Below are 23,416 nucleotides of genomic sequence, written 5' to 3'. Positions count from 1 at the left end.
TCTTCTGTGCATTATTATCAAAAATTTATTACTGTAACACATCTGGGTAAAAATACACCTACATTACCGCAACAATGTATTATCTCTTATTTTTAAAATAAATATACATTTTATTAATTTTAAACATGACAATAGGAAAAGTAGTGAGGGAATGTAGTGATAGAGTATACATTTTTTCACATTTTTGTGTGTTCGACCATTTTACGCTAAATTGAGGGAAAGTGCATTAATTTCCGTCACAGCCGTCTTTAATAGGATTTGAGAGATTGAGTCAGATTTGAAAAGTTACAAACTGGAATTGAGAGATTGAAAGCTGAATTAGAGAGTTTGAAAGCCACATTTGAGAGATTGAAAGTCGGATTTGAAGTCTGATTTGGGGGATTGAAAGTCGAATTTGAGAGATTGAAAACCAGATTTGAGATATTGAAACCAGAATTTGAGAGTTTAAAAGCCGGATTTGAGATATGAAAGTGGGATTGAGAGATTGAAAGCTGGATTTAAAAGATTAAAAGTCGGATTTGAAGGATTGAAAGTCGGATTTGAAAGATTGAAAGTCGGATTTGAGAGATTGAAAGTCGGATTTAAAAGATTGAAAGTCGGATTTGTGAGACTGAAAGCTGGATTTGAGAGATTGAAAGCCAGATTTGGTGGATTCAAAGTCGGGTTTGAAAGATTGAAAGCCCCATTTGGGAGATTGAAAGCTGGAATAGGGAGATTGAAAGTCGGATTTGAGAGATTGAAAGTTTGATTTGAAAGATTACAAATTGGAATTGAGAGATTGAAATATTTTTAAAATTTAAAATCTGACTTCAATCTTGCAAATCCGACTTTTTAATCGTTCATATCAGAGTTTCAATCTCTCATATCAGACTTCCCGTCTCTCTAATCCGGCTTTCAATCTCTCATATCAGACTTTTAATTTCTCATATCATATTTTCAGTCTCCCCAACCCGGCTTTCAATCTCCTGAATCCGACTTTCAATCTCCCAAATCCGGCTTTCAATCTCCCAAATCCGGTTTTCAATCTCTCAAATCCGGCTTTCAATCTCTCAAATCCGACTTTCAATCTTTCAAATTCAGCTTTCAATCTCCCAAATCAGACTTTCAATCTTGCAAATCCGACTTTCAATGTCAAATCAGACGGAGGGAGATGGTCACTTAACAGGGCCGCAGTACGATCGGCCACTTATCTTATCCAGCGTGACCAGAGTCACGGACGCCCCCTCCCTCCATTCTTTTAAGAGGTTTAGGTGATAGATATGTGTAGCCCCCTGCCGTTCGACCTCATAATCAACCTTGTTTACCTGCTGTGTGACCACAAAAGGTCCTTGCCACTTCGCAAGCAATTTAGAACTGGAAGTAGGGAGCAACACAAATACTTGTCTCCTGGTTCAAATTGTCTGAGTTGAGCCCCCCGGTCGTATAAGAGGTGCTGATGTACCTGAGCCGGCCGAATCCGCGCATTTAACTTTGCTCTCGGGTCCATTATATACTGTTTTTCATTCTTACTGGTGCTAGGACCTTCCTTCCAGTTTTCTTTAATTAGGTCTAGCCCCGGGGTCTCCTGCCAAAGAAGATTTCAAAGGGAGAAAATCCTGTGGAGGCCTAGGGAACCTCCCGCACTGCAAACGACAGGGCAACAGCAACCACTTGTCCCAATTACATCGTGAACAAACTTTCGAATCATGTTTTTCAGCGTTTTATTAAACCGCTCCACCACACCGTCAGTCTGGGGATGGTAAACGCTGGTCCGAATTGAGCGGACGTGCAGTAACTTGTAAAGTTCCTGAAGTGTACATAACATATAGGTAGTGCCCTGGTCGGTAAGGATTTCCTTCGGAATCCCGACTCAGTAGATGACCTGAAATGCGCCTGCGCTACACTTTTGGCCATAATAGTCCGCAGGGGCACTGCTTCTGGGTATTGGGTTGCATAATCCACTAGGACTAACACAAAACAATACCCACGGGCACTGCGGCCCCATGAGGTCCATACCGAGTCTTTTGAACGGGACCTCGACTAGGGGGAGGGTTCTCAACGGTGTTCTTGGCGTAGTCATAGTGTTGACTAACTGGCACTCAGGACATACAGCATACCATTTACACACATCTGTCCAAATTCCTGGCCAATAGAAGTAGGCCATTTTCCGCTGTTGTGTTTTCTCGTGACCGAGGTGACCGGCCATCAGGTTATGGTGAGCCACCTGGAAGAGCATTTCCCCGCAGCTCTTCGGCACCAACAGCTGGGTTATCTCCTCTCCTGTCTGAGTGTCATGGCTCACTCAATATAACCTGTCTCTAATCACAAAAAATACGTGTGAGTGAGCTTGGCGTCTGGGAGTCTGATTTGGGAGATTGAAAGCCGAATTTGAGAGATTGAAAGTCTGATATGAGAGATCGAAAATCGGATTTGGGAGATTCAAAGTCGATTTGAGAGATTGAAAGCCTCATTTGAAAGATTCAAAGCTGGAATTGAGAGAGTGAAAGCCAGATTTGAGAGATTGAAAGTCTGATATGGAAGATTAAAAGCTGGATTTGGGAAATTGAAATTCGGATTTGGGAGACTGAAAGCTGAATTTGTGAGACTGAAAGCCGGATTTGAGAGATTGAAAGTCTGATTTGTGAGATTGAAAGTCGGATTTGTGAGATTGAAAGTCGGATTTGCGAGATTGAAAGTCTGATATGAGCGATTGAGAGCCTAATTTGAAAGATTGAAATTCGATATGACACATTGAAAGTCGGATTTTTGAAATTAAAAGCCTAATTTGAGAGATTGAAAGTTGGATTTGAGAGACTGAAAGCCAGACTTGAGAGATTGAAAGCCGAATCTGGCTTTCAAAATGGGCAGTCTGAGACATACCCTCGTTTTCAACAACAGAGCAGAAATGTGTGGCCAGAAGTGCCGGTCCCAAGCCCAGATGAATAGAGAGGGTTCCGTCAGAAAGGGCATCCGGTGTAAGAACCATGCCAAATCAAACATGCAGGTTAACAACGACCACCACTGGTGCCGTTAGCCAACAGGGTAAAGGTGGAAATTGTGCTACTGTCGGCCGAAGAAGAAGAAGAGGGCGAAGGCGTGTCCGGAGCCAGCAGGAGGAAGAAGGGTAGGAGAGTAGAGATGAGAGTAAGAATATTGAATGTTGGCACTATGAAGGGTAAAGAGAGAGAGCTGGATGACATGATGGGGAGAAGGAAGGTAGATGTACTTTGTTTACAAGAGACCAGGTGAAAGGGGACTAAGGCCAGGAGTACTGGAGCCGGGTACAAACTGTTCTACAATGGAGTGGATGGCAGGAGAAATGGGGTAGGGATAGTCTGGAAGGAAGAATATGTCAAGAGTGATGGGCATGAAGCTGGAAATTGATGGGGTGATAATGGATGTGGTCAGGGCATATGCTCCCCAAGTTGGGTGTGAGATGGAAGAAAATTAATAATTCTTTAGTGAGTTGGATGTAGTGGTGGAGAGCGTCCCCAAGGGAGAGAGAGTGGTCATTGGAGCAGATCTCAATGGGCATGTTGGCGAAGGGATCAGAGACATAGGTGATGAGAAGGTGATGGGTAGGGATGGTGTCAAGGAGAGGAATGTGGAAGGACAGATAGTGGTGGATTTCGCCAAAAGGATGGAATTGGCTGTTGTGAATACATATTTCAAGAAGAGGGAGGAACACAGGGTGACATACAAGAGTGGAGGAAGATGCACACAGGTGGACTACATCTTATGCAGGAGTAGAAATCTGAAAGAGATTAGTGACTGCAAAGTGATGGTAGGGGAGTGTGTTGCTAGGCAGCATCGGATGGTGGTCTGTAGGATGACTCTGGAGGCCAAGAAGAGGAAGAGAGTTAAGCGCCGAAGATAAAATGGTGGAAGTTGAAAAAGGAGGAGTGTTGCATGCAATTTAGGGAAGAGGTAAGGCAGGCAATAGGTGGGAATTAACGGTTACCAGATGACTGGGAAACAACTGCAGAAGTGGTGAGGGAGACGGCGAAGAAGGTACTCGGTGTATAATGCGGGAAGAGGAAGGAAGACAAGGACTCTTGGTAGTGGAATGAAGAAGTACAGGAGGGCATAGAGCAGAAGAGGTTGACAAAAAAGAAATGGGATCGTCAGAGAAATGAAGAAAGCAGACAGGAGTACAAGCTGATGCGATGCAAGGCAAAGAGTGATGTGGCAAAGGCAAAGGATGGACAGTAAGGAAGGAGAAAAGGACTTGTACTGATTGGTTAGACAAAGGGACCAAGCTGGGAAGGATGTACAGCAGGTTAGGGTGATGAAGGATAATGATGGGAATGTGCTGACTGAGGAGAGTGTGTTGAGAAGGTGGAAGGAGTACTTTGAGGAGCTGATGAATGAAGAAAATGAGAGGGAGAGAACAGTGAATGATGTGGGGATAGTGGATCAAGAAGTGCAGCAAATTAGCAAGGATGAGGTGAGAACAGCATTAAAGAAGATGAAGAGTGGAAAGGCAGTTGGCCAAGATGACATACCTGGGGAAGCATGGAAATGTTTAGGTGAGATGGCAGTGGCGTTCCTAACGAGACTGTTTAACATGATCCTGGAAAGGGAGAGGATGCCTGGGGAGTGGAGAAGAAGTGTACTGGTATCTCTCTTCTCGCTCTTCAAGAATAAGGGAGATGCTCAGAGCTGTAGTAACTACCAGGGAATAAAGTTGATCAGCCACAGCATGAAGCTATGGGAAAGGGTAGTGGAGGCTAGGTTAAGAGGAGAGGTGGGGATCAGCGAGCAGCAGTATGGTTTCATGCCAAGAAAGAGTACTACAGATGCAATGTTTGCTTTAAGAATGCTGATGGAAAAGTACAGGGAAGGTCAGAGGGAGTTGCACTGCGTCTTTGTGGGTTTAGAGAAAGCATATGATAGGGTGCCGAGAGAGGAAGTATGGTATTGCATGAAGTAGCTGGGGGTGGCAGAGAAGTACGTAAGAGTGGTTCAGGATATGTATGAGGGCAGTCAGACAGTAGTAAGGTTTGCAGTAGGCGTCACGAAGGCATTCAAAGTGGAGGTAGGATTGCATCAAGGATCAGCTCTGAGCCCTTTCTTGTTTGCAATGGTGATGGACAGGTTAACAGACGAAATCAGGCAGGAGTCTCCGTGGACTATGATGTTCGCGGATGACATTGTGGTCTGTAGTGAGAGTAGGGAGCAGGTTGAGGAGAGCCTGGAGAAGTGGAGGCATGCATTAGAGACTACTTGGGGTCGACCATCCAAAGGAGCGGAGAGTGCGAGACAGAGGTGAAGAAGAGAGTACAGGCAGGGTGGAGTGGTGGAGAAGAGTGTCCGGAGTGATCTGTGACAGAAGGGTTCCAGCAAGAGTGAAGGGGAAGGTCTACAGGACGGGAGTGAGATCAGCTATGTTGAAAAGGCAGGTGGCTGAACTGGAGGTGGCAGAGGATGGATGAGTATGTTAAGATTTTCATTGGGAGTGACAAGGATGGACAGGATTAAAAATGAATACATGAGAGGGACAGCTCAGGTTGGACAGTTTGGTGGAAAAGTGAGAGGCCGGATTGAGATGGTTTGGACACGTGTGTAGGAGAGATGAGAGTTATATGTGGAGAAGGATGCTGAGGATGGAGCTGCCAGGCAAGAGGAAAAGAGGAAGGCCAAAGAGAAGGTTTATGGATGTGGTGAGGGAGGACATGCAGGCGGTTGGTGTAAGGGAGGAAGATGCACAGAACAGAAGGTGTTGGAGGCAGATGATCCGCTGTGGCGACCCCTAACGGGAGCAGCCGAAAGAGAAAAGAAGAAAGGCATTTCCACCAGAACATACCTTTTGCCCGTATTTGTAACATCGACTATTACTTTTTATTTGTTTTTTATATTTTTTTATATTCGACTCTTATATATTTGCCTGTTATTTTATCTTTTTATGCCCACTATGCAGTTGTTGCCTGTCATGCCCCAAGAATTTCATTGTACTGAATGACCTTGTGTTGTACTGTACACTTGACAAATATAACACTTTGAACTTTGAACTTGATACAGAAAGCACATAGAAAATTGACATTCAAAATCTCCTCCTCTTCCTATCCATCCGGTTTCATCTGTTGCTCTTGAGTGACTTCTCTCGTTTCCGACAGCAGCGTCAGCGCCGCCGGCACAGCTTGTAACTCGATAGGGATTCGTCTTTTCACTCGTTCATGTTTCTGCGTCCGTTTTAACTAGTTTTGAGTCTAATTGGATATATTTTCCCAGATACTCGGTCGTTCAACATATAAATGACAAGGGGCTAATTTGTGTATGTTTTTGCTGTTGTTTATTGTTTTTATAGTCGCTGATTTGGAGCTTCCTTTTCGCTGCTATTTAACGGTTTAATACTGAATTTGTAACCACGTTCATTAGTTTGAGATGAGAAATATAACAAGCAAGGAGAAAACACCCTTGTTCGTTGGGAAGGTTCTACAGCAATAGCCTGGGGCGCTGTTGGCACCGTGCTCTGGCAGGTTATCTCCCAAATAGGAGCCTTTCTGTGTGGAGTGTAAATGTTCTCTCGGTGCTCACATGGGGTTTCCTCCACCTACCATCAGTATGGACCCCCAACAAAAACATGCACACATCATCGTCTGACCAGCGATGGACGCTCATCGACGAATACTGCCCATTGCTCCTGGCTGCCCCCCCAGAGAAAGGACAAGCCAGGATGGGTCAAATTCAGAGGCCTCATTTGACCGGCCACCATCCATAAGCATGTGCATGTGGGTGTGTATGCATGTGTTGTGGTGTGTTGCGTGATAATTAAAGATTCTTCTTCTTTTTAATTCATGCATATATTCATTATACATTTATTCAGTGATCAGCAATTTGTCCAAAGCGACTGACATGAGAGGCTTGAAGCGATCAAAGCAGACATTGAAGAAACCTGTAACTTAAGTGCCTGAGCAACTCTTTCTAAATTCAGTTTCTTAAGGAATCAGAATAAAATTGTGTTTTTTTTTATGGATTCTTTTTAATGTTCTTGCATTATGAATGGAATGAACAATCTTTACAAATATGCAGGAGTAAAAAATGAATATATTTTTCAATATCTTGAAAAGATTCGGTCGAATGTGCAGAGGTATTTAAGTGTGTGTGTGTGTGTGTGTGTGTGTGTGTGTGTGTGTCAGTGAGAGAATGAGACCCTTCATAGATCTCTGAGACATGGCCCTTTTAAAGACCAGCTCAGTCGATCCCCCATCAGCTGGAAGCCGATCTTGTGACTGATCATTACCGATCCCTCGCTTCTCGTTCCTCTTTGCATAGTAATGATTACATGAACAGTGAGTCTATTTATCAATTGGCAGTATCGACTGACTAAGCGGATCAATTATGTGCCGACATAATTACTCCATTTTATTACCTTTTTGGCTCCTTCTCGGTGCGCAGGAAATGGGTCGATTCCTACGGCTTTTATTGATAGCTCACTCAGGCTTGCCCTCCGTCATTTGCTTCATTTTTATTTTTTATTTTTCTTAGCCGTCATTCTCGTTGCTGTTTGTCAGCGTGACTGTCAGTCATGTGGAAAAAGATGGGAGCTCATTTTTCACGCAGTGAGTCCCATCAAAAAACAAAGTGAAACTGCTGTGTTTAGATAAAGAAAGAGCGAAAGAATCACGGGGGAGAGAGAGAGAGCGAGAGAGAGAGAGAGAGAGAGATGAGATGAGAGAAAAGCAGATGGATGGGCAGAGAGCGAGAGAAAGGAATCAGGATGACGTCATTTATTTTGACATCTGTTTTGGCCCTTTATGTTCGTCCTTGGGCCTGCGACTGGAAACTGAAAACCCTGCTGTAGGGGGCGCTATTTGATACCAATAATCATTGTTATTATGGATTGTGCCTTTTTTTATGTTGTTGTTTATTAAATTCACGGTTATTATCCTCCCCTCAGGCCCTGTCCATGTGGATCTTTTAGAAGATGTAGTGTTTTTCTGTGACCTTCAGGAAGCCACCGGCGATGGCTAACGCCCGTCGTGCCGTTCTCTGTCTCCCACAGTCTCTCCAGCTTCAAGAACGGCGTCTATACGGAGCTGTGTGTGAATATCAGAAACAAGCTCCAGCCACCGATCAGACAAATATGCTCCTCACACTCTTCTGTGGTGTCCGACACCAGGTGTCACGGCGTGTCATCGCCCCCTACTGGCCTGGCGTGCCTATGTCAGTGTTTTTTAAATCCTTTTTTGCATTCTCGCCTAGATGACATCAGGTCGTGCTTGTGCCGATTTTGAAGTTAACTTGATTAAGATAATCGGGGTGAGGTGCATACACACACACTAAACTTAATAACAGTCACTAAACTTGCAAATACACACACAGCACTGTTATACCCATGCACATATACACCCACAAAATCTCGCTCACACAAAAACACTCTGTCACACCCACACATACACAAACAATTTTTCTCTCTCACACACACAAACACACACACACACACACACACAAAAACACACACAAACACACACTAACGCAATTATTATCAAACATGCATCTGGATGCACCCACAAACCCTCACTCTCTCTAGATACAAACACACACACAAGTGTGTACAAACAATAAATAAAATATAAACAGTACATACCTTTACCCCCCCCCCCATATATATATATATATATATATATATATATATATATATATATATATATATATATATATATATATATATATTGCTACTGGTAATCAGAAGAATAAGGATATTCTGTAAATATTTATATAAATATATGAAATTATGATGAAGGTCAAATAGGAAAATACTCCTACAGAAGTAATAAACAGTAAAAACAAAAACAATCATTACATCAGTGTTTCATTTTATTTTTAACATGTTAATCTTCACCAATACTGAAAAAAGTGTTTTGCAATATGTTAAACATAACAAATTGGTCAACTTGATACAAAAAGCATTAAGTGCTTTTAATGTTTTTCAGTTAATTTGACTTGTTCAGTAAAATCCAGTCCGTCTTGGGCTTGAACAAGTGCATTGAAATCTGTCTGAATGTCTGAGGTGGATATGCCAAGGACAGCTGAGAGGGGACCAGCAGTGATAGAGGATCTGTATCTGGATTTGTTGAACTTCATCACTGAGAATGTCTGTTCACATACGTAGGTAGATCCAAAGAGGACTAGAATCTTCTGAGCATGCCTCCTCATGTGTGGAAAGTTCTCCTATTTGAGGGAAGAGTTAAAATCAAGCAGTGAGACTGATCTAAAGTGCTCTGCCAGAAATGTGTCAGACTGCAGGTCAATGAGTTCTATCTGAATCACTGGGTGCATTATCCACACTGCAGGTGAAGGGAGAAGAAACCATTTGAATTTCACTCTCAACTGTTTTAAAGTCTTGAAATCGCCTTGAAAACTCACCGTGCAGTGCTTCTAACATGGATGAGTACCTGTGGAGGTGATCAGCTGTTGGTGCGGCTTCCTTCAGTGTTTTGGGCAATTTGGTGAGAATGTTGTCCTCCATTTGGCTTGAGAGAAGCTATAACTTCTCTCATGAAAGCCTTCACTACGCTGTACATTTCATCCACAAAAAGGCTCCTGCATTGCAGTTTGACATTTAGTTAATTCATTAGTGCAGTCACATCTACAGCAAAACCAAGGTCTGGCATCCAGTCTGCATCTGAAAGCTGTGGGATGGCATTTCCTTTCTTTACACAGAACTCGTGAATCTCTTCTCTCAGGTCCCAGACACTTTCCAGCACTTTGCCCAGGCTGAGCCACCTGATAGCTGTTTGGTAGCTTATGTCACGATGTTCAGTCTCATTTTCCTCCAAAAATGCAACAAACTGTCTGTGCTCCAATGCTCTTGCCCTGATGAAGTTAACTATTTTAGTTACAACATCAACAACATGGTTCATTTTTAACACTGACTTACACAAAATTTCCTGATGTATAATACAATGCAAAAATGTCAATATCTGCTCAGGGTTCATTTCTGTCACTTTATCCTGCATTCTCTTCAAAAGTCCAACATTTTTCCCGGTCAAATTTGGACAGCCATTCGTTGTCACACCTGCCAGCTTGTCCCATTTCAGTTCCAACTTGTCCAAACATATATTTTCCTCCGTGAACAAATGACTCCCAGTTGTCATCCCTTTCATTGACTCCATGGCTGCCAGCTCCTCTGTGATTTTAAAGACTGTTGTTATCCCACGTAAGAAGATGAGTAGCTGGGTAGTGTCACGTACATCGCAGCTCTCATTCAAAGCCAAGGAAAAATAGTCAAAGTTGACCGCTCCGTGGTTCAGCCGAAGCTCCAGATTTCGTTGGGAGAGGGCACATTCTCAAATGCTCCCTTTTTCTCCAGCATATTAGTGCTGCAGAGTCCAACAAACACTCTTTAAAAAACTCAACATCAGAAAACAATTTACTTTTTCTAGCGATTTTGTTGGATATGACATAACTTGTCTTGACAGCTGCATCTTTGCATGTGCAAAGTTTAGTAAACAGTCTTGTTGGTTTTGCAGCTTAGCTAGAAAGCATCCGACTCTCTTGCACGCTCTTGATCGGTACTTGTATTTCTCCTTATGTTTGGTAACGTAGTGGCGATTCAAACTTAAATCCTCGAACACAGCGACCTGTCTACCACAAACTATGACCACGGCTTTACCTTTGACTTCTGTAAATACATTTTTAACAGTCCATGTCTTGTTCAAAACGTAGCATTCGTTATCATTTTTTCTTTATTTGGCGTGAGCAGACATCTTGAGGGCTAGCTGGCCAGCATCACTTGTAGCTGTTCACCCACGCATGCGCACCATTATGCAAATAAAAAGAAAGCCACGCTTTTCAAAATAAAAGCAACACAGTTCTATTGCGTGCATAGCATAAATACTTTTTAATTTATGTTCTAATTTACGATTGACCTCACGCGGGCCGGATAGGGACCCGCGGCGTAAAATGCTCAGGTCTGTTCTCGGTGTTGCTTGAAGGTAAGTGTCCTATCCAGGCATACGCTGAGGTACTTTGGGGCTTGCTCAAACTCCAGACGCTTGTTATCCCCAAACACATCCAGTTCCTTCTTTGCTTCCCTGTTGTTAAGGTGATGCCGACGCCGTCTTCCCAGTACTGAGCTGCAGGCGCCACCTGTAGAGGTAGGTAGCCAAGATGCCCATGTCCTGGTTGAAGCCCTCTTCCATCACCTTCCATGTAGGTTGACGCAGCATGATGGCCAGGTCATCTGCGTAACCATATTTCCTAGATGATGTATCTGGAAGGTCATGGATGTAGATGTTGAAAAGCATCGGTGAGAGGACAGAACCCTGAGGAACCCAGGTTCTCAGTCTTCTGAGCCTACTTCTCTGGCCATTGTTGGTCTGTAAGATGAAGCTACGGTTCGACACCATCTCCATAATGAAGTTCACCATATGACTATCTGGGATTGTCCTCAGTAGCTTCAGATGGAGTCTGCGATGCCAGACTGTGTCATATGTGGCTGTCAGGTCCAGTAGCACCAGCCAGCTTTCTCATTAGCCTGAAAGCTGTCTTCAATGTCTTGTGTGAGCAGTGTTACCTGGTCCACCGTTGACCTGCCCTGGCGGAAACCGACCTGTTCCCTGGGATGTTGTGGGTCCACCACTGGCTCAATGCGGCTGTGGATCACCCTCTTAAGAATGTTAAATGGGACACAGAGCAGCGAGATGGGTCTGTAGGACTTGGGGTCTTCCGAGGGTTTGTTTGGCTTCAGCAGGGCTTTGACTGCAGCACAACGGATCTCCGGAAGCAGGACGAGAGGAAGGCGCAGAGCCAAGCAGATGTTGTCGCATTCTGGTGGAGCACGACTTCTGGGTGGATGTTATTGTAGTATCTTGGTATTTTGCCGTCAGGTAACAGAGACCAACTCCTGGTTTATTCACTTTTTATTAACCGTCTTCAGCAACATGTGGCGTGGCCGTAACATGCCAGGCTGGCTATCAGTACAGCAACTAGCAGAGAGAGCGAAGGAGCATTTACTTAAGATAGAGTCCCTCTACTGGCGAAGTCATATAACTGCACTCTATCACATCCCTCCCTTCTTAGCTCATGCTTTTCTGTCCTTTAGTTAACCAACGAAAATAATAATACACCACAGCATTTTCTTTCCCGTCTAGCCAGTAACATATAAACTTATATATATATTTTAGCTTGCTGTACCCTGCTTCCTTTATATAACTTTATGTAACAATCACAATGTCAGAACACCTTTTATTTCTTCCGAACACTTTGTTATCTACTTTTCTTTCTTTTTATTTATTTATTCAAACCCTCATCTCCCCCTTAAGGAGACTAGGCACATTCTTGCCCCTAAAGGCATCCACTTTATGTGGAGTAGTCTTTCAATGGTTTGGAGGACGTTTGTCCCTCCTTGATCTGCGCAATCCGTCGGCTGATGTACCCCCTGGTGCAGTATCCTCCTGGGTCACCACCGGCACAGCACTGTCCTCTCTTTGGTGAGAACTTGCGCCCTCCAGTGCTCCAGCAGCTGGTGGACTGGGTTCTGTTATGTCGTCCCCTGTAGTACTGGACACTGGTGTAGGAAGCTCCTCTTCCTGCCTGCTGAACAGCTGATCGACATGTCGCCTGACCACTTTAACATCCCCCAGCAACACAGTATAGGAAACTGGTCCTGTTAACTCCTGCACTCGTCCAGGTATCCATTTAGGTCCATATCCAAAGTTCTTAGTGTAGACAGTCACCTTCCTCAAAGTTGCGATGTTTGGCATGCCTGTCATGGTAGTTTTTCTGACTTGTTTGTTTTGACCTGACTTTTTGTTTTAAATCTGGGTGCATCAAGTCAAGTGTACACCTCAGCTTCCTTCCCATCATCATCTCAGCTGGTGACAATCCAGTAGTCGATTGTGGAGTGATGCGATAGCTAAACAAAGCCCTATCTACCCTTGTCTCCTTGTCTTGTCTCCCAGCTGTGCTCTTCTTCATCAGCTCCTTGAATGTTTGCACCGCCCTCTCTGCTAGACCATTAGATTAGGGGTGGTTTGGTGCTGATGTGACATGTGTGATTCCGTTCCTGGACGTAAACGCTTTCATGTGTTCGCTGACAAAACACTGAGCATCGTCTGACACGATCATTTCTGGAATGCCATGTGTGCTGAAACTATTCCTCAAACAATTTACAGTCACTGCAGAGGTGGATGAAGTCACTGGATGAACATCCAACCACTTGGAATGCGCATCCACAATTACTAAGAACATTCTACCCATGAATGGACCTGCATAGTCTATGTGGAGTCTTCTCCAGGGCTTTTCAGGCCACTCCCATGGATGTAGTGGTGCACTCGAAGGTGCTTTCCTATGTTCTTGACATGCAGCGCATGATTTTACTTTAGTCTCTATATCCGCACCCATGTGAGGCCACCACATGTAACTTCTTGCCAAACCCTTCATACAGCTCATTCCTGGGTGTGACTGGTGTAATTCTTCCAGCATATGAGCTCGTCCTCTTTCTGGTATGACTACCCGGGCTCCCCACAACACACAGCCATCTTGTACACTCAACTCACATTGTCTCTGCCGATAAAGATTAAAGTCAATGTCATGGTTATCTGGCCAACCTCTCAGGATATACTCTCGTACCCTGGAGAGTATTGGATCTGTTGTTGTCCATTGTCGTAGCTTCGTTGAGGTCATCGGCGGACCATGGTCCTGATCCATCATCAGCACTTGCTCCTCGGGTACTGACACATCACATCTGCGTTGCCATTGTCTTTACCTGCTCTGTAAGCAATGCTGTACTCGTACGCTCTCAACAGCACAGCCCATCTCATGATTCTCTGTGACGCCATCTGTGGTACCGCTTTCATCTCGTGAAGTAGACTTACCAAAGGCTTGTGATCAGTGCAAATCACAAACTTTCTCCCATAAAGATACTTATGGAAGCACGTTACACCGAAGACAATGGCTAGACCCTCTTTATCTAACTGGGAATAGTTCTTTTCTGCAGCATTGAGCGCTCTTGACGTAAACCCGATGGGTTTCTCCTCTCCATCTGGCATGCGGTGTGCTAAGACAGCTCCAACTCCATACGGGGAAGCATTGCACGCCAGTATTAGTTCTTTGTTTTCATCATAGTGAACTAACACACTGCTTGACTGGAACAACTCTTTGGACTTAGCAAAAGCTTTCTCCTGCTCTGGCCCCCAAGTCCAGGGCTTCTCTTTTCTCAAAAGCTCGTGTAGTGGTGCCAGGAAGGTCGGTAGGTTTGGAAGGAACTTGTTGTAGAAGTTTAACAGTCCCAAGTAAGCTTTAAGTTCAGTCACTGACGTAGGTGCTGGCGCTTCCTGCACTGCTTTCACCTTTGCTGGCACTGTATGAAGTCCCTTGGCGTCCACTCGATGTCCTAGAAATGTCACTTCCTTCTCCATGAATTTGCATTTGCTTCGTTTTAGGCGCAAGCCTGCATCTTCTAGTCGCTCTAACACTAAATCTAGTGTGTGGATGTGGTCCTCATCATCCTTTCCTGTCAGAAATATATCATCTAGATACACAGCCACATTCTTTAGTCCCTGTAGCACACCCTCCATTGTGCACTGGAAAATAGCTGGACTAGAGCTCACTCCGAAAGGTAACCTTGTGTATGTGAATAGCCCCTTGTGTGTATTCACTGTTGTGTATTTTCTAGCTTCCTCCTCAAGCACAATTTGTTGATATGCATGACTCATATCGAGTTTACTCTACTTCTCTCCCCCATCTAAGGATGCAATCAGGTCCTCCATTCTTGGAATGGGGTATTGTTCTAATGGAGACACTTTGTTTACTGTGAGCTTATAGTCTCCACAGATTCTCACTTCACCATCTGGTTTTAAGACGGGCACGATGGGTGCCGCCCACTCTGAGAATTTCACTGGCTCTATGATTTTTGTTTTCTCAAGCCTCTCAAGTTCATATTACACTTTTTTCTTCATCGCAAAAGGTACTGATCTTGGCTTATAAAAGCATGGGGTGGCGTCCCGAGCCACATGTATTTTAGCAGTGAATCCTTTCAGCTTCCCTAACTCATCCTTGAACACTGTTTCATGTTTTGAGAGTACTTCCTGTACAGTAGCCTCACTATCCACTATCTTGTGTACGTCTTGCCAGCCTACGGATATTTTTAGAGCTTTTATCCAACTCCGCCCCACTAGACTCGGTCCCGAGCCTTTGACTACAACTACTGGTAACATCTTGGAACTGCCTTTGTACTCTACTGTTAGTTTTGATGCCCCACGTACTTTTACCCTGTGACCACCGTATGTCCTCAGGTTTGTCTTACACTTCTGTAGTCTAGGCTTCTGTACGCTCCATAAGTTGTGGAATGTTGCCTCTGCCATTATGGTCACTCCGCAACCTGTGTCTACCTCATAGGTTGCTCTTGTGCCATTTACACTTAGTTCTATCTTGATGGGCTCTTCTTTGGGAATGACCATCTCTTCCTACATGTTATACATAGTCATTTCTGTACTCTTTATGCTGTATATAGTCAAAAACTCATCACTGCTACTGTCCCCTCCATCTTCTTGCATGAAATTTGCTCTCTTATCCTGCTTTTCACTCCCCCCTTTCAGCTTTTTCTCGCCTTTCCACTTCCCTCTATCAACAGGTTTTGACCTGCAGGCTCTCTTAATGTGCCCCACCTTCCCACAGTTATGACACTTTTCATCCGCAAACCTGCATTCATTAGCCATGTGGCTTATTCCCCCACACCTGTAGCATTTTCCACGTCCAACCTGCTCTTTTGTGTAGGTATCGGACACTTTGCATATGGTACCTGTCGCTCGGCTCCATTTAGCATTGTCTCTCGTACTGTTCAAATCTTTAATGTCCTTGTTCGCAGCCTCCATTGCCTGCATGTGCCTCAGTGCAGTCTCAAACGATAAGCCCTCCTCCGACAGCAGCCGCCGCTGTATGCGGTCATCGTTCATTCCACAGACTAATCTGTCCCGCAACATCACCGTCAGGGTGTCTCCAAAGTTGCAGTCCTGTGCGAGCCTCCATAGCTCCGCCACGTACTCTATTAAACTCTCGCCGGAATTCCTGCTCCTGGTATTAAACTTCCACCGCTACACTATCTCACTAGGCTTCGGGTTGAAATGGTTCTTTAACAACCTCACCAGTTCCTCGAACGACTTGTCTCCCGTTCGCTGCGGACTCAGCAGATTCCTCATCAGTGTGTAGGTCTTCGCGCCCACACAGCTCAGCAGCACGGCTCTTTTCCTCTCTGCATCGCCGATTCCGTTCGCTACGAAGAAATGATGCAGGATCTCGCAGTACTCTTCCCAGCTCTCGACTCGTTGTCAAAGGGTGCCACCGACCCCACTGTAGCAGCCATGTTTTTGTTGTTGTCTTTACTCCGTGATAAAGGGAGCGCCCAGCTTCTTCACGCTTTTAGCAGCACGCCAATATCCTGTTACCGCGATAGCCTTAGCTTTAGCTTAGCTAGCTACGCTTCATTCGGTAACAACTTTCTGCTCAAACTCACGCCACGGTTTTTCGAACATTCTTCCGGTTTATCCTCGTCGCCATATGTAGTATCTTGGTATTTTGCCGTCAGGTAACAGAGACCAACTCCTGGTTTGTTCACTTTTTGTTAACCGTCTTCAGCAACATGTGGCGCGGCCGTAACATGCCAGGCTGGCTATCAGTACAACAACTAACAGAGAGAGCGAAGGAGTATTTACTTAAGATAGAGTCCCTCTACTGGCGAAGTCATATAACTGCACTCTATCACAGTTATCATGGCCTGGGGCCTTGCCTTGCTTTAGTTTGCTGATGGCCGCACTGAGTTCCGCTGTGGTAAAGTCTCCTGATAGGTTGGCATCGGCACTGGCCGCCCTTACTGCCACCAAATTGGAGGTCATTCACCACATGGCCAAAACCAATGTAGTAGCAGTTGTCCTTCTTCAGGGGACCCACTGCAGAGAAGAGGACAAGCTCAGGCTGTCCGGGTTCCACCTCGCTGGGTCCATCTACAGTAGACAGCATGTGAGGGATGACCTCAACTGGACAGACGGTGGCCAGTCTCCATCTGGCTCCAGTGTTGAGTGGCTGGTCACTAAAATCCAGGACGCATCAGTGGTCAACGTGTATAAGCCCCCACCATCAACGCTGACCGGGTCAGCCCTCTCGCTGGTCCCGGCACCCACCATCTACGCAGGGGACTTCAACTGCCAGCATAATGACTGTGGATACAGCCATACATCTGCAGATGGAGATACGCTGTGTGAATGGGCCTCTGGCGCCAATGCTCTGCTCCTGTATGATGCAAATATTTAATGACTGGACAGTGACTCCGTTAGTGAAAGCAGGGACTCAACACTCATCCTCAACATATTTAAACGGAAGCAAACATCCAATTAAACACAAAGAAAGGAGAGTGATATTATCAAAGCCTGGAAGAGGTTACTTCCAAAGGTAGTTACTTGTCGTTTCTCCTCCACAGCAAGGAGAGGAGAGAGACACAGAGAGAGAGAGAGAGAGAGAGAGAGAATATCCACCTAAAAGATATATATATATATATATATATATATATATATATATATAACACACATACATACACAGGCCCTCAAAACAAAGTAGGAAGAAAAAAGAAATTGCGACAAAAGCAAAAATATACAAATGATTAACCATTAAATATCTAAATATGATATAAATATATTGTAAATTAATAATGTGATTTCAATATAATACATATTATAAAATGTTATTGTTAATAAAATGCAATGCTCTATTCTTTATTCCTTCTGATGTTTTATCCATCTAGTGGATTTATCTAAACTTTTCAATGGTAAATAATAAATACAATTGTATTGTAATTGTAATTGTAATTGAGCGTGGAAAAAATACCATGGATACAAAGAGAGAGGGTCATTAGAGAGAGAAAAGTGAGATAAAAAAAGAAAGGAAGCAAGAGACAAAATGAGAGAGAAAGAGATAGACTCATCCTTGAACTTTGGCAGAAATCGATTGTATCAAACAGAGAGGAAAATGTGTTCTCTCTGGGGAGGGGGGAGGGAGGGAGGGATGGACGCCAAATGGTCTCTTAAAGAACTGTTCACCCTGTGGTCACACACAGACACAGACACAGACACACACACACACACACACACACACACACACACACACACACACACACACACACACAGGTCTGTGTAATGGTGTGTGAGGAGTTTTTATTGTGAGCGATGAGACACTCTCTCTCTCTCTCTGTCACCCTCTGTCTCTCACGTTGTCTCCCTCACCTCTATCTCTCCCTTTTCTTTTTGTATTCAAGATTCAAGATTCAAGAGGTTTATTTGTCACATACATATACATACTTTCATACATATATGCAGTGAAATGTAATGCAACGCACCCGATGATAACACACAATATGTCCTCGGAAAATTTCTTTCTACTAGACTAACTAACTAATTCCTAAAATGTAATACAGTAAGTTGAATACTTATAGAATAAAATAAAAATATATAGAATAAAATAAAATAAAACTGAATAGATAAAGGGAATAAGCTTATGTATATGGGATAGGCAATTATGTATATACAGATATGTGCATTAAACTGGCATGTGAATGAAGTGAGGTAGTGTTTGTGGGATAATACAGCACAGTATACAACAGTACGGCGCAGCAATAGGGTATCACCGAACAACCCAGAACAGTGACATAGTATGCGGTACAGTATGCTGCATACAGTACAGAAGGTAGTGGAGCCTATGAGTGTGGCTCAGTGAGGACCCCTGGTGAGGTCAGCATTGACAGTTCTTATGGCTTGCGGGAAAAAACTCAGCTGCTGGAGTGTCCGTTGTTGGGGTGATGAGGATCCTTCATGATCCTGCGGGCTCTGCAACTAACACCTCCTTGTGTATAAGTCCTGCAGGGAGGGGATGGTAGTTCCAGTGGTACGTTCAGCTGAACGCACCACCCTCTGCAGGGCCTGCCTTTCCTGAGCAGTGCAGTTCCCAAATCAGTCATTGATGTTAACTGTCAGGATGCTCTCCACTGCTCCAGAGTAGAAGGACTTCAGGATCCTCACCGAGACCCAGAATTCCTCAGCTGCCTGAGGTGGTAAAGACGCTGCCTTGCCTTTCTCACCAGAGTGTCTGTTTGTAAAGTCCATGTTAAGTCCTCTGTGATGTGGACTCCCAGGTACTTGAAGCTGCTCACCCTGTCAACTGAAGTCCCATTAATCACCAAGGGCGTGTGCGTCCTCGATTGTAATCCTCGCCTGAAGTCCACAATCAGCTCCTTAGCCACCTCCTCGTGGTAGGCCTTTTCATTGCAGTCGGTGATCAGGCCCACGACAATGGTGTCGTCAGCAAACTTGATGATGGTGTTGGAGCTGGACCTGGCCACACAGTCATATGTGTACAGGGAGTACAGTAGGGGGCTGAGGACGCAACCCTGGGGGGATCCTGTATTCAGGGTGAGGGTGGACATGTGCTTCCCCACCCTAACCACCTGGGGCCGGGCTGTGAGGAAGTCCAGGATACAGGCACACAGCGGAGTATTCAGTCCGAGCTCCTTCAGCTTGACAGCCAATCTGTTGGGGACTATGGTGTTGAAAGCTGAACTGTAATCGATGAATAGCATTCTCACATAGGCCCCCTTCCGGCCATCCAGGTGCGTGAGCATGGTGTGCAGTACCTGGGAAACCGCGTGGATCTCTTCTGTCGGTACGTGAACTGCAACGGGTCCAAGGTGCGGGGGAGGGAGACGCAGATATAATCCTTAAACAGCCTCTCGAAACACTTCATGACCACCGAGGTGAGGGCCACCGGACGGTGGTCATTCAGGCAGGCAGGAGAGACAATATTCGGGACATGAACGATGGTGGACCTCTTGAAGCAGGACGGGACCACTGATTCAGCCAGGGAGATGTTGAATATTGTAATGAACACCGGAGCTAGCTGGTTAGCACAGGTTTTCAGTACTCGCCCAGATATGCCATCTGGGCCCGCATACCGCCGCCTTTCCTGGTATTCACCCGCATCAGAGCGTTCCTGACCTTGTGCACGGACACTGACAGTGCGTGCTCATCCCCATCGGTGTAACTTCAATTAGCTTCAGCTAGCGGTGCTGTTGCCAGACTCAAACAGCGCATAAAAGGAGTTCAGTTTGTTGGCGAGGGAGGCATCCACCATATACATATATATACACATATATAAATACACATATACAAGTATAGGGACAGAATATATCTTGTTTGTTTTCATTTTGCCTTTATTATTTATATTTATGCTTTTGAACATAAATGGGAGTTTGAAATTCCAAAAAGATATCTCTCTCTCTCTCTCTCTCTCTCTCTCTCTCTCTCCCTCTCTCTCTCTCTCTCATTATCTCTCTCTCTCTCTCTACTGGCACAGAAAAAGAGACAAACAGGATCGTTCTACTTTAGTCCCCCCCTGGTCTTCATTTTTTGGAAGTGACCTGCACCCACTGTGCGGTTGCCAGTTCAGCTCTGGGGCTGAACTCTTGGTGCTGGAGGTGGGGTCCCAGTGAAGGAGGTCGAGCTGAATTCCCGGTCTGTTCGGGTTAGTTGGTTATTTATGTTAAATCAGTAAATATGTATTTGTTTTAAACACCTAGTTTACCCACTTGTTTTTTTTATGATGTGTTTCCTGACTATGTCCGAATATGATTTTTAATTTTTAATATTGTGTTGTGATTTTTTATTTACAATCAAAAGGGTACTTCCAGAATATTTTAGTAATTGCACCCCCCCCAAAAAGAATTCTATATACAGTATGCACAATTCTCTTTTTTTTTTGTAAACATCACCTTGTTTATTTTTAGGTTTATTGGAATTTTCTATATTTTGTATATTGCCATTTTTTAAGATTTTTCTATTGTATTCAAACTTTTATTGGCAATTTGCTGTGATGTATGCTGCTGTTACACCCATGATCAAAGTATCTATCTATCTATCTATCTATCTATCTATCTATCTATCTATCTATCTATCTATCTATCTATCTATCTATCTATCTATCTATCTATCTATCTATCTATCTATCTATCTATCTATCTATCTATCTATCTATCTATCTATCTATAGATCCATATATCAATAGATCCATCCATCTATAGATCCATCTAACTATCTATAGATCCATCTATCTATAGATCCATCTATCTAGCTGTCTACAGATCCATCCATCCAGGTGAGGTCGCAAAATGCTGCACCAATGTACAGCAGTAGGTTGAAAATTTGAAGCACATTTAAAGGACCATACTGGTGTCAAATTGAGTTTTAGCCCATTCACTAATTGGCATGCACCCTTCACCTTTGTTTTTGGATTTTCGGGTTTGGGAAAATACTACCCATATGGTGAGAGAAACACCAAAACTATATTGTGGTCCCACTGGAAAAAGGTATTTAATATTTCCACATTTTTGTCCTTGTCAAAGCGATGGCACTTCCCACATTTTCAAATTAATTTATTTGAACAGTCCAGTCCGTCCTATGATGGCAGACAACCTGAAGTCCAAGTGCGTCGCTAAAAATCCTTCCGAACACGGATAGAACATGCACAGACAGCAACAGCAACCGCAACAGGAACTGAGCCAGGAACTGACCGGGGGTCCCTGGTGCTTAGCATTGGCAGAGAGCCACGGATCAGCGCTGCATGCTGCTGGTTCTTTCCAAGGCACCGCGCTTCTTGTTTGTCCTCCGTTAAGTTCAACCTCCTGTAAAGGTTGACCCGCTGTCCAACGCACGTCCACTCACAGCATCTTCAGGATAAGGTCTTTATCTGTGCACCCGCTGGAATGTCTCTCTGGAAACATGCTGTGGCTGTGGCTGCTCTCGGGGGTTGCATTTCTGTGACTCTGGCTCCCTTTCAAGCATAATATATATGTAATGTATAATTTTTTTAAATGTTCATTGACGTTTCTGTGCCTTTGCCTTTCCGTATCATAGTAGTATCTACACTCTGGGGTTGCTTTGATTTGCACGGACACTTCATACCCCCCTTGTCAACTGTTCACAGGAACATTCCTTCATTGGCACATTTTTGATTGCAAATTGAAATAATGAATGATCCAGTAGCAACGTAGCAACACAGTCAAACATTGGAGCGATTAGTTAATGTGCTTGTCCTTGTGTCGGGATACTTCAACTGAACTCTAATCACAGCTAATTGGTCTCCCAGTGCTGTCCCCTTCTCTCTTCACGTGGTTCAGCTGGTGTAAAAACAAGGCTGGTGGTTATTTGGAACCGTTGGGGGGATGGTGCGGTTGGGGGGGATGGTGGGGGTGGAGTTGTTGTGCCTCTGTCGTTATGGATCGACAGCGGCGGGCTGATGCTTCCGGCTGATGCTTTTTCCCTGTTCCCTTCCTGCTGCGACCGGGGGCGGGGTGATGTTGTCGCCACTCAGGATCGCGTATTGCCCTCTGGAGGGGGGCCATCATCCATCTGCTGCCTCTGTTTAGTTTTCCAGTTCACTTGGTGGTTCTTTTTTTTTGGACGATCCAATTGAGCTGGACCATCCATGTCTCGCATTCACTGTTAAAATGACTGTGTACTGTATGTAGCAGCCAAGTGACCAAGTCCCTCTCATCCAAGTCACAAGTAAGTCTCGAGTCCTTTGGTCCAAGTCTCAAGCAAGTCCCAAGTCATTTTTCCTCGGTCAAGTCAATTCACAGGTTATGTCAAATTCAAGTCGAGTTCAAGATATTGCCGTCTTACCTGCTGTATCCGGTCTCTCTGAATAGAAAGATGATGTATTAGTACCTGTATAATAATGATATCATATGGGCAATCTATCTAACCTGTTCAAAAAGTATGACAATTAATTCAATTAGTGTTATAATTATTTAATTAATGATATTCAGTGAAATAGATGTAATCAAACAAAAAGCAAATTACTCTATAAAAGCCTATATTTTTCTGAATTTCTTATCAGTTAAAAAATTTCCCCTCCCCATCACTTTTGAACAGTGATGTACTGACAGCCAGACTAAACAACAAACTTTGTTACACTACGCCCCTGTCCGTCTGTCTGCCTGTTTGCAGAATATCTCAAAAAGTTATGAACAGATTTGCACAAATTTATTTGATTGAATGAAAATCCAAAAGGGATGACTCTTGGCACAGTCGCGGCGGACATGTTGATGTGCTCTGATCATCATGTGTGTGTGTAACCAGCGGGATGGTAAGGAGTGCTTCTCGTTTAAAAAACATCAGGTAGCTTGACTGACAGGGTGGTCATCCAATCTGGACAATGCCCAGTGTGCGCTCACATACCAAGTAACGTTACACGTGACAGTTAAAATCTGAGCATTGACCGTCTATATATACTTTTGGAGCATGACCGATGACTCGTTTTTAGGTCTGATGTCGATCCAGATTTTGGAGAGTCCTACTGTAGCTCACCAATTACGAATGTTTTGACCGATATTTTGTAAAAAAAAGTGCAGAATTTTGAATCAATTTGAAAAACGTATATTTTCTTAAAGTTT

The 23,416-nt window shown here is 44.2% G+C and overlaps 1 protein-coding gene across 1 annotated transcript in view; it reads left to right on the top strand.

Moving 5' to 3' along the window:
• tnk2a (tyrosine kinase, non-receptor, 2a) overlaps positions 1 to 9,726 on the top strand; it is a gene marked incomplete at both ends in the record, with an annotated part of 50,718 nt that extends 40,992 nt beyond the window's left edge. The window contains one exon of the mRNA XM_080020461.1: positions 9,669 to 9,726. Coding sequence (XP_079876587.1) covers positions 9,669 to 9,726 — 58 coding nt within the window. The remainder of the gene's footprint in view (positions 1 to 9,668) is intronic.
• Positions 9,727 to 23,416: the final 13,690 nt, after the last annotated feature.

Source organism: Zeus faber (assembly GCF_960531495.2).
Source record: "Zeus faber genome assembly, chromosome: 19".
NCBI classification, from domain to species: Eukaryota; Metazoa; Chordata; class Actinopteri; order Zeiformes; family Zeidae; genus Zeus; species Zeus faber.
The sequence above is the reverse complement of the archived record's forward strand: the minus strand, read 5'-3'. Positions and strand labels throughout refer to the sequence as shown.